Source organism: Rhineura floridana, chromosome 11, assembly GCF_030035675.1.
Source record: "Rhineura floridana isolate rRhiFlo1 chromosome 11, rRhiFlo1.hap2, whole genome shotgun sequence".
Classification (NCBI taxonomy): domain Eukaryota; kingdom Metazoa; phylum Chordata; class Lepidosauria; order Squamata; family Rhineuridae; genus Rhineura; species Rhineura floridana.
In genome coordinates this window covers 18,060,443-18,072,002 of record NC_084490.1, presented here as the reverse complement: position 1 = coordinate 18,072,002, position 11,560 = coordinate 18,060,443, and the positions used below count along the sequence as shown (strand labels likewise).

General features: G+C 47.9%; 1 protein-coding gene across 1 annotated transcript; it reads right to left on the bottom strand.

The window, feature by feature from the left end:
* Positions 1 to 149: 149 nt before the first annotated feature.
* On the bottom strand, positions 150 to 5,665 carry ASPHD1 (aspartate beta-hydroxylase domain containing 1). The gene is made up of 3 exons (XM_061588873.1): positions 4,154 to 5,665; positions 1,611 to 1,724; positions 150 to 938 (listed from the first exon to the last, which is right to left on the bottom strand). The coding sequence occupies exons 1-3, from the start codon at positions 4,908 to 4,910 to the stop codon at positions 829 to 831; spliced, it is 981 nt and encodes a 326-aa protein (XP_061444857.1). The 5' UTR covers positions 4,911 to 5,665; the 3' UTR covers positions 150 to 828.
* Positions 5,666 to 11,560: the final 5,895 nt, after the last annotated feature.

Below are 11,560 nucleotides of genomic sequence, written 5' to 3'. Positions count from 1 at the left end.
TGGGTTGGTAGCAGGCCTTTTGGTCGTGATTTGTTTATATGATGGCCTGTGGCTCAGCTCCTGTAAAACAACTCACATTTAGCTATTGACCAAAAGGATTCTGATTTTTTTTCCAGTAGAGAAGAATTGAGACAAGAGTCAGAGGATTCTAATGATTTTATTGGGGTCCAGGTTAATTAGCAAGGATTTGTAGGATGAAATCCCATCACACAAATTTTGCAGTAACAGACACAGGGTGGGAATTAAGAAATGATCACAGACAGGTGGGAAAAGTGCTCACCCATTGCTTGTTTCTCTTTCCCCACCACACCCCACCTCTTTAAAAAAAAAAACCACCTGGAGATGTCCATACTACTAAAATCAAGATTTTTGAACTTCAGTAGACTTTGAAGGCCACCCGGCCCTGCACTGTAAACAGCTGCGTCTCCATCTGAACAACCCCAGAACTACAAGAGAAAAAAACAGGCCACAAGGACCTGCCCAGATCTGTGTCTACCACCAAGAGAACACCAAGAAGAGGAACCAACATATGCCATGTCACAAAGGTCTATAGGAGAAGTGTTTTAGGTCACAGCATCCCCTTGAGGAAAAAGATACCACCCCATCTGTGATTACATCCCTGTGTAGGTTTTTGGATCCGATAGAGCACTCCAAGGTTGGGAGGTGGGATTTCCCCCAGCTCAGTCTGCACAATTGTAAAAATAAGCATCTCCATTCCAAGGCAATTTTGTAGGAGGCTTTGATGATTGTGAAGAGCAGCAAACACTAATGGTGTAATTATGGTTTTTTCCCCCCTCTTGGCTACACGAGCTGATCCTGGGTAGGCACCTACCGACCAGGGGCAAAGATATAGTCTAGTGCCTGTCGCTCAGGTCCTGCCACGTTGGGATGCCAGAAATCAACAATAAAAATCACCCGCGGGCCATCAGTGGAGGAACCTGCAACAAACATTGTTGTATTTGAGATGCTTTATCTTGTGATCGCTTCACAAAATCCTGGGTAGACAGATCAACTGTATACATTCACATTCCCCTGGTTGACCATGGCAAGTAGTGACCACTACTGACCATCCATCAGCTTTGGCCCTCCAGCTATTGCTCAACCACAATTCCTAGCAGCCCCGCAAGCATGGCTGGTGGCCAGAGATGATGGGAGTTGTAGTTCAGCAGCATCTGGAGGGCCAAATGTTCTCCTCTCCTACATCAATGTGTCAAACAAAAAGGCCAAATCAACTGTGGAAATGGATCAGCCTCCTAGCTTTAAAGAGGCTATATCTCTTTAAGAGAAATCACACAGGTAAGACAACCACCCCCAGACAAATGATTGCCAAGTCTGCAGTCAGCTGAATGTGCCTCCTTCCCATTTTACATATGGGAGAACTGAGAGTTAAATTTGCCTAGGGCCACATCCTGTTATCATTTTAAAATTGGGATTTTTGAACTCGGTTGGCTGCTAGCCCAGGCTGTCTCCAGAAATTTTGGACTGCAACTCCCATCATTGGCCGTGCTAGCTGGAGCTGACGGGAGTTGTCGTCCAAAAGAGCTAGAAGGCATCAGGATGAAAAGGCGGCCTTACCCTCACCCTGCAAAGCCAGTTGTCTGCCCTCTTACCATTGTGAGCTGTGGTATGCAGGAAGGAGTCATCTACAAGGAGGCAGTATCCTTCAGACCAGCACTGAGGCTCACCACCCACCACCAACTCGCAACCAGGAGGTATCTTCAGTCCTAGAAGTGGAAGAAAGAGGTGGCTGTGGACTTGCATATTTATTTAGTAGATTTATATCCCACTTTTTGACTAGTGTCCTCAAAATGCTGAACAAAATTTTAAGAAACACAAAAGACAGTGGAGACTAGTGGCTCCGATGTCAGCAGCGCAGTGAATCCACTCCAGCTTTGCACCTTGGGCAGCTCCTTGAAAGTTCAGACTAAAACCCTGAGTGGGTTCACTGTCCCAGTGACATCTGAGCCACCAGTTTCCACTGACAAAAGATACACCCATAACCATATGTTTTTAAAAAAACATATTGGAGCAGAAGCTGGCATCAGATGTTCCTTCCCACAGGGCTGTTGCTGGGGGTCAGGAAAGGGATGGTCCAGTTGAAGCAGGCCCTCATGTTGTCTTTGGAGAGGGGCTGTAGCTCGGTGGTAGAGCATCTGCCTTGTGTGCAGAAGGTCCCAGGTTCAATACCCAGCATCTCCAGGTAGAGCTGTGAAAAAATGCTCTTGCCTGAAACCCTGGAGAGCCACTACTATCAGTATTGACAATACTGAGCTAGATGGACCAATGGTCTGAGTCAGTATAAGGCAGCTTCCTATGTTCATATGTCTCTGCCTGCCTGCCTGCCTCCCTTCCCAGTAGGAAATGCTGCTTCTGTCTCACCCCAACGCAATCCTGAATGGTGTGGATTAAACGCTTGTGTACAGAGCTTGTTGTAGAAAGGATTCCATGGCGTGTGGATTTCTGTTTGAGAGAAAACCTACCCTGCTCAACAGAAAGAATGGGAGCCAAAACAATTAATGTATGTAATTTTTATTATCTTGCTCAATAAGGTGAGTGTCTTTGCTGAAAATTGATGGTGTTGTCTGCCTTATTTTACTTGCAAATGACAGAGCAAGACGGAACTTATGTGGGCGAGGCATAATAGAAGATGATGGAGGAGGGAAGCACAGGCTGTGTTCACACATCACCCTAAGCCAAAACATAGCTGGCTCCTGAGGAGAAGATCACAGTCACTTTGCTCCTTCCTAGGATTTTTAGGCTGCTGTGACATGGCAGCTAAGCCAAGGTTTGGCTTAGTGTGCCATCTGAACCCAGTACAGTAGTGTGGTTAAAAGCTAGCCTCCTCCACTACAATCTGTAGCCAAAGTTTGTCTCATGGTTACAGGCCGCAGTTAAAGAGAAGAGGCCTTAACCACAATCCCAGGTTTGGACGAGATGCTAACACAAATGTTGGCTTTGCTATCCTGTTGTCGCGAATGACCTGAAAGGCCTGGGGAAGAGCACAGCGGGTGTGAGCTCCTCTATGGGAGCCAGCATGGTTGTGCCTATGATGGGCAGACCAAGCCATTATCAGAGATCAGGAAGGGTGGAACAGGTATTAATGCATGGCATAGGAACGTGCCTTGTGCATACAGGAGCCCTTTGTAGATACTACATGTTTGCAAATGTACCTGAGGGCCAGAAACTTGCTTTTTAAAAACAGAACACTCTGGGTGATAGCGTGACCTTTTCTTGAATTGCAGAGGGCAAAACCAGGTCTACTGATATTCCATTCCCATATATCCAGCCAATCTACTACTGCGTGCTTTATAATAATCAATGGCTAAATCTCCATAATATAGGAAGAGCCTGGGGGATCAGGCCAATGACCCATCTAGTCTCGCATTCTGTTCATCCAACCAGTTGCCCATGGGAAACCCACAAGCTGGAACTGAGTACAAAGAGCACTCTCCCCTCCTGCGGTTTCCAGTAACTGGAATTTGGAAGCGTACATTTCTGCATATTAAATCTACATATAAAAGCAATCATTCTAAAGGGAAAGAAATCATTCTTTGTTTTTTCAGACGTGTGTCTCATAGCATGGCCTATATCTTCTAAGATGCTACTTGCCAGGTTTTTTGGTAAATAAATGCCAAAACTGCAGGGGGTTTTTTGGTAAATACTTGAATAAAGAATAATTAACAGATGTTTCCAGTTTGCTGGCTAGTTCATCTGGGGCACTTTTCAGTCAGTCAAGACCTTATTGAATTAGGCTGACTGATTAATCAACTGTACATTACTGCCCTACAAATAATCCCTGCGGTGTGCCTATTTCTGCTGTTTATATGTAAACAACAGAAGTCCCCTCTCCTTTTCAGGGACCTGAGAAGTTCTACAACTGGTAAACACATACTTGAGGTGTAGGGAACCTTTGGCCCTTCAGATGTTGCTAAACTACAACTCCCATCATCCCTGGCCATTGACCATGCTTGCAAGGGCTGATGGAAGTTGTTGTTCAGCAACATCTGGAGAGCCAAATGTTCCTCACCTCTGACATACATGGATGAAGTAAGGCTCTGGCATTGCAAACATCCTCCACGCACTGATGCCCCCTCGCTGCCAAGGTGTTGGCTGTCATCTTCCCTGCCTCGCTACTGTTCCAGCATTTGCTCACCTAAGTGGCATCGCACCCTGGTGTTGGTTGGCCCATAGGTCCCGGGTAGCACAGTTCCAGGCTGCAAGACACTGAAGCAAGCATTTCCAAAGCGGTTGGCACTGATGAAGGTGCGTAGCGCACTGAGTGCCCGGTATGTCCATGGGCAGCTCCGACAGTTCTGCCCTATGCACTCCCCTTGCCGGTAGAGGTAATAGCTATGGCAGCCAGGGTTGGTGTTGGCTGTCCATCCTCGGGGCACTGGTGCTCCAGGTACAAAGTCCCATGCAATGCCCTCGAATTCTCGCAAGATGGCTGGGAAGCTGAGTTCGAGGATCTCCACGTCGTGGCGTTGGGACTCACGGGGAAAGTACGGGGCGGAAGGCAAGTCAGGGAGGTAGAAGGTCCTGGGCTTCTGAATCACCAGGCGCTCACCCAGCTGGTAATGGGTCTGGTCCCGGATGCCTTTGTGCAGCCGGTTCATGCCTGACCACGAATAGCGCTTGGCATAATCTCGCAAGCTGCGATACAAGTGCTGATTTACCGTGTCGCTCTCGAGGGCACGGCGAGGGCATCGCTCCTCTGTAGGCACCCCTTGTTGATGAGACGTGTGGGCTGCCTGCCCAATCCCCACACGGTAGCAGTACCAGATGAAGAGCAGGGTCAGGAAACCCAGCACAGCTATGGTGGGCTCTGGCTGAGGGCGCCAAGAGGAGGTGTCAGGGAGGAGTGGTGAGAGAAGGCCATGGAGTCCCCAATCGGCCATGATACAGGGCATCTTCAGGTGGGATCAGCCCATCCTATGAGCACAGGCTGGCCTTCCCAGCACTCCCATTCTGCCTCGCCTGACCCCTGCCCTATTCGCCTGGTGCCCTTTTCACCCCTTGCTCTGGATTTGGCGCTGTTCAGTCAGTATTTCGCTCGGCCACCGCCGCACGGATGGCTCCAACGCACACCTCTGCCACTTTGCTTTGTTTCGGAGGGTGGCTGGCTGGCTTCAAGCCCCGTGGACTCAGCCATCTTCCCAGCTACGCTCCTCATTTCCTCCCCTCCCTCGCAAAATTAGGATCTTCACTCCATGTTGCTGTGTTCTCTGTCACGAAACTGCCTCAGTGCGCCCTCAATATCTCTAGGCATCTATCTCCATCAGTGAATTCCGCCCCCCACACACCCACCGTCCTCATCCCTTCTTCTTCTGTCCCCGTTAGACATGACCTGTGCCGTTTCCTCCACCAACCCAGACCATACCTTCTTCCACCCAGACTTTCGTTCCCTCCCTCCGGCCCTCTCTCTCTCATTACATGACCCCTGGTTTCTCTCTCTACCTGGTTGTAGTCAGTCCATCTTCTGCTGTGCTCTTCCCTGTCTCCTCCCTAGTTTCTTTCCATCACTCTGTTCACTACTACCGATTATCCCTCTGCCTCATCCTGGTCCCCGTTAAGGCTCCTCTAATGCCGTTTTCCTAATTCCTTGTCACGCACATACGCTGCCGGAAAAGATGAGGGCGCCCTGCCTCCCCCGCCCCAGCAAACACACCCGGGCGCTCCGCTGGATGCATCCCTCCCTTTGACGTCTCTCTCTTTCTCCTTCCTCGAATCGGCACCAGGCCAGACGTCGTGACGTACAGAGCCACCCCCGCGCTGGAGGGGGTGGCTGCTGCGTCTCGGCACTGGGCGAGGAGCCCCTCTCTGAAGAGCTGCCCCCAGCCCAGAAGGGATCGCATCAGTTACAGTCTGGAGGGATGGCCCTCGTCAGCAAAGGGCAGAGAGCAAGGAGCCTTCGGTTTGCCTTTTCACTTCAACGGTGGGCGCATGGACTGCAGAATGCGTCCGGCTAGCCACAGGTTTGCAGTCAGGGGAGAGCGGGGCCTGCCTGGGGCCAGCTCCCCGCCTCCCCCAGCTGCAGCATGGGGGCTCGCCCAGCAGCTCCACCCCTTCCACCCGTCTAGGAGCTAATTCCCGGCGGCCTCTCATCCCCCCAATCCCCTTTCTTAGCAACTCACCAGCAGCCTTGCATCTACCGACAGCTCTTCTCAGTCACCTTGAAATTTCTGCCTCCGTTGATTATCCCAGCATTTTCTCAGGCCCTTCTCTGTCGCTGTCTCTCTCTAGCTCCCTTCCCCACCCACCAATGAACCATCCCAAGCCGCTGGAGGCTTGTCCATTAGCAGGGGTGTAGTTGTCCAGGGTCCCAGGGGTCTTTGATCCCTTTTTTGGAAGTAAGGTCCCAGCAGGGTCCCTATGTCTCCAGCATCCTGTGAGCCAGTCAGCATGAAAAGGGAGCACATTAGCCACTGATAAGAGTCTTCTAACATGCTTCCTTGCCCTTTCCAGCTGTTTGGAGCCAATCAGAGTAAAAGAAGGCAGGTCAGCCACTGAGAAAACTCTCAGTGCTCCTAGGGACAACTGTGGTTGTGAGAGAAGGCATTAACAAGATCTCATTCTCAACCCAAGAGCAAATAAAAGGTGGGGGTGGCTGTGACTATCTTGAAGAGACTCTGAATGTCTGATTTTGCCACTACACTACTGTCCATTACAGCAAATCACCAATGTCAGTCTGCCCTCAGCCAGCCCCCACTTGCCTCCCTAAGAACATAAGAAGAGCCTGCTGGATCAGGCCAGTTGCCCATCTAGTCCAGCATCCTGTTTTCACAGATGCTTCTTTACTTACAGCCAGCCGGGGGTGGCGTGGCACTGCTTTGTCAGCTTCCTACTCCTTATTTATTTTACTATTACACTTTTATCCCACCTTTCCTCCAAGGAGCTCAAGGTGGCATACAATCATGGTTGTCCCCCTCCTAATTTTATCCTCACAATAACCCTGTGAGGTAGGTTAGGCTGAGAGCCAGTGACTGGCCCAAGGCCACCCCGTGAGCTTCATGGCCATGCGGGGATTTGAACCCTGGTGTCCCAGGCCATAGTCCAACACGCTAACCACTATACCACATTGGCTGTCAGTGCTGCCCTTACAGAAATCATCAGGCAGGAGGAGGGAGGCAAAATTACTTGGTTCTGCCTGTCATTGGCTCCACTGCTGTTGGCCTCCCTGCCTTCTGCTCCACTAGTCCCAATGGACACCAGCTGTCACTGCTCCTCACCAATCTTCTGCAGCAGAGGTGGGAACCTGTGGCCCTCCAGATGTTGTTGGGACTCCCAGATCCCATCATCCCTGACCACTGGCCACACTGGCTGGGGCTGATGGGAGATGGAGTCCAATGCTATCAGGAAGGCCACAGGTTCTCCATCCCAGCTCCACTCCATTGGAAGGCACCTTGTTTAGCCCCTCCCTGGCAGCTACTTCCTTAGCAGTTCCCATGGCAACCAATCCCCAAGGAAATTTAATGAATCACCCAGCTCTAGAAATCAAAGCTGGCTGAAGACAGCCCCACTGGCATCTCCTGTTCCTGGCAATGGCTCTCCAGGATCTCAGGGATCGCTCCTTCTCATCACCTGCAACTGGAAAAAGGATTTCGAGGGTGGTGGTCTGTTCTGAGTTGGTGGTTCATGTGATTTCTGGGGTTATTCTGCTCCCTAAGGTAAAAGCAACACACACACCCAAAAGACAGTGTGCATAGTACCCAAGGCACCTGAGGCAGAATATCCACCTGAGGCAGAAATTATTTTGGCACCTGAGGCAGAAAATCCCACAAGTGCCTGTTCCTGGGAGTAAAAGAATAAAATAAAATGCAACAGTAACAATTTGTGCCTTTTCATGACACCCAAAATCAGCTGCCTGAGGTGGACACCTCATGCTGCCTAAATGTAGGGCCAGGCAGCACTGCTAGAAACCTCTGCCCCAAAAATATATTTGGCCTCCCTCTTGGAGTACCTGGTGCTGAGTATCTGCCATAATGTATATCTTTAAGAGCAATACTTAACTCCCCCCCCCATGGTTTATCCAAGATCTTTGGTACACCCTGCCACAATCAACTTCAGCAAAAAACAACAACAACCCAACCCTTCACTTCTATTTCAGGGTTGGGGAACTATTTTTAGCCTGAGGGCCACATTCCCATCTGGGCAACTTTCCAGGGCCAGAGGCAAAAGTTGGAAGAGCAACAAATGTGAATTTTAGCTTTGTACAATCAGTGAGTTTTTACACACTCACACCCTTCTCTGTCCTCCATCCAGCGAAGCAAGTGGCATTATCAGAGTTCGAGGACACATTTCCACCAGATAAAAACACTCAAGGAGAGTGTAAAACAGCAGGTGAGGAATGTGGCTGAGGAGAGAGGGTGCATCCTGGAGAGAATCCCAGGGGCTGGACAGAAAGCCTAGAAGGCCACATTAAGTCCCCAAGCCTGAGGTTCTCCATCCCTGTTGTAGTTCATAATCATCATCACCCTTGAAATCCTTGTAAATGTTTATTTTATTTATTACCTTTTTTTTTACTCCACCCTTCCTTGTAAGGGAGCTCAGGGTAGAAAAATATCTAGGAGGAGGTGATGAGGAGGACTTTTCTGTCTGAGCCTCTGGACAGCTGTTGCCAGTCAGTGTAGGCAGTACTGGGCTAGATGGGGGAAATATCTGTTCTGGTATAATACAGTTTCCTGTACTTAAATTTGGTTGCCAAGGAACTCTAGTAGATTGCAAAGGATTGGGGGGTGGGGGGTGTTCTAGGATGTGCACTACTGCCCCACATGATGAACATACAACCTGCCCTATACAACAACTATTATTATTATTATTATTATTATTATTCAACACACACAGCACTTTTACAAAGTACATGAATGCAGGTCCCTACAATGAGGAGCTTACAGTCTTAAACTTGACATCCAGGGGTGGGAGACAAGAGAGGGAAGGGAGGAAGATGGAGATTATGGGTACATACAATACATGCCATACATTTAAATCACATTAAAAACCACATAATGTTCCCCCAAAGAATTCTGGGAACTGTAGCTTATCCCTCACAGATCTATAATTCCCAGCACCCTTAGCAAACTATAGTTCACATGGTTCTTTTGGGGAGAAATGTACTTTAAATGTATGGCATATATACAGCCAAAGAGGAAAAATATGCATTTAGTTCAGTTATACATATCTAGGGTTCAATTCTGAAGCCTAGAATTCAACCCTTTTGGTTGCATAGTGCAAGTGGGAGGTTTGATGGGCAACAGGATTTTCAAAGAAGCTTGTCTGTCATTACTGATTTTCTCAGTGAGGCATCCTAGGGGTTTCCAGAACACAGTCTAAAAATGAGTGGAATAAGACACCTTGATTTCTCTCTCTTTCCACCCTCCTTTCGCTATCACACACACTCACACACATGCCTCTCACATTGCAACCAAGCTCTGAAACTGCACACCAACCACCCCTGGTAATAGCAATCTCCCTGTGAATTGCCCTTAGCAACTTCCCTACCCGCCTCTGGTGCTTATCTTAGCAACTGCCTGGCAGCCACAGTGCCTCCCTTAGCAACCCCTTTCCCACAGCAACTCCCATAGCAACCGCTGGGAGGGAAGATTAAGTTGAAGAAGCAAAGCAAAGGAGATTCCCCTCGTTTCTGCTGTTTCCCCAAATAGCCATCCTATCCCTATGTCAGTCCATCCGACCTGACCCCCCCCCCAGCAGTGCACAAGCCATTCTCTCCCCCATCCATTTCTTTCAGGAACTTCCCCATACACCTTGATTCTCTCCCCAGCAGTCTCTGATTAAAGGGAACAGGGTGGTGGTGGTGATTTGCCTCAGTGAGGAAGAGGCTTATGGGAGTGTTATATTTGATTGCAGAGGGTTTTTTGGGGTGGGGGGACTGACATGGATGCAGGAAGTTGCAAAAAAGTGACACCTAATTATTGGAGAAAGGGAGACAGAAGGAATAGCTTACTAAAGGACAGAGAGGAATATTGGAACTATATCCCCACCCCCAGAAATCTGGTTGTTTGCAAAAAGAGAAAGGAAAGCAGATTACGGGAACATTGCACAATACAGCGTGATAAGGTATATAGGGATTTGAAGAGACCTATATTTGTGAGAAATCTGAGGCCTGCAGTTTACAATAACCCATAGTGAAGTAGGATGCAGAAGCTTGCACTGAATAAGCTCAAATCCAATGCCTTTGCCTGGATACCTGAGTTGAATCTGCAGGAACAGCTGCATGAAGTCCTGTAGGCTACCTTTCTGTTCTTCTTTTGGAGAAATGGACCAAGCTACCTAGGCACTTTGTTGTGCTGTGTTTGATACCATCTGAATTATGTCAAAAGGAAATATCTGAATGTTCTCTGTGTTTAGCAGATGTTTTGGATAGGTAATTTACTGTCTTTGTTTTCTTCTAAAATTCCAGCCCAATGGGGCTGCATATCAGAGAACCATACAGTTTTGCTTTTGCAGTTCCCCTTCCTGAGTGAATCTGTCAAAGAGAAAGAGAGGTCTATTTATCTGTAGTTATTCTTTTGCAGATCAAAAGGCTGTATTTTATATGAGGCCTCTGTTCTGCATGAGAGCAGGCATTGTATTTTCAGGGTTTTTTTATTTAAAGGTCAGGTAATTATTTTTACTTCATTGTATTTGTAAGCCATATATACCTATAGCATCCACTAGGGCTGGGCTGGGGGATCCATATTCTACATTCTGCAAAAGACTACCCGAGACCCAGAATAATCTGTGGCTACCAGCTGCGTTTCTTTTGCAAATGCAGAGGCTGGCATCAATTGCGTTTCATTGTCAAGGACAGAGAGAGAACTGGAGAGAGAGCTACTTGGTTTGCCAAACAAACTGATAGGTACCCAAGGTTTTACATTTTACAATTATTACTATTTTTTTTAAAGGCAATTAACTACATCCATCTGATCTCTTTTTTGGCAACAGAATCTGAATTGCTTTGGCAAGATTGGGAAGGAGAGGGGTGGACTGCATGCCATCGGCAATAAATGTGAAGTCCCTGAAACAACAGGAATCTATACGCGACTTTTCAAATAGGTGTGTAGATGGGCTTGTTCACAGGTTTTGCTGAAGAGTCTCTAGGTATCATATGGTTTTGTGGAAGAACAGGACCATCCAGTTTATTCATCTTGCCAAAAACCAGGGACCCAATGCCTTTTCATATGCAAAGAAATCCATCTCTACTTCCTGCATTTTCTCTGTTAAAGTGAGCTTAGGTGGCTGCTGTATTCTTTTGGCAAACAAGAGAGACAGAGAGAGACATCATTTGCCAAAGAGGCCTGGGATCGAACATGAAAAGATGTTTTGCCGCTTCATCTTAAAAACATTTTTATCTACAGGAAGATATCTATACCGTTTCTCTCTTTAAAAAATATCAGCGTTCTAGGTTTGCCGAACAATCAATATATTGTGAATGGAAAGAGACTTCAGAAATAGCCAAATGCACATTTCTAAAATATATATCCTAGATTGCTTTTGAACGGGGGGAAGAAAGAGAGAGAGAGAGAGAGAGAGAGAAATAATACGGGAATAGCCATTGCAAGGG

What these genes read in the sequence shown, in the direction of transcription:
- ASPHD1 (XM_061588873.1), bottom strand. Translation starts at nt 4,910, where the DNA reads ATGCCCTGTATCATGGCCGATTGGGGACTCCATGGCCTTCTCTCACCA. An exon ending in CAGGGTGCGATGCCACTTAG is followed by an intron (nt 1,725 to 4,153) that starts GTGAGCAAATGC and finishes TTCCACTTCTAG; the next exon opens with GACTGAAGATACCTCCTGGT. An exon ending in GCATACCACAGCTCACAATG is followed by an intron (nt 939 to 1,610) that starts GTAAGAGGGCAG and finishes TGTTTGTTGCAG; the next exon opens with GTTCCTCCACTGATGGCCCG.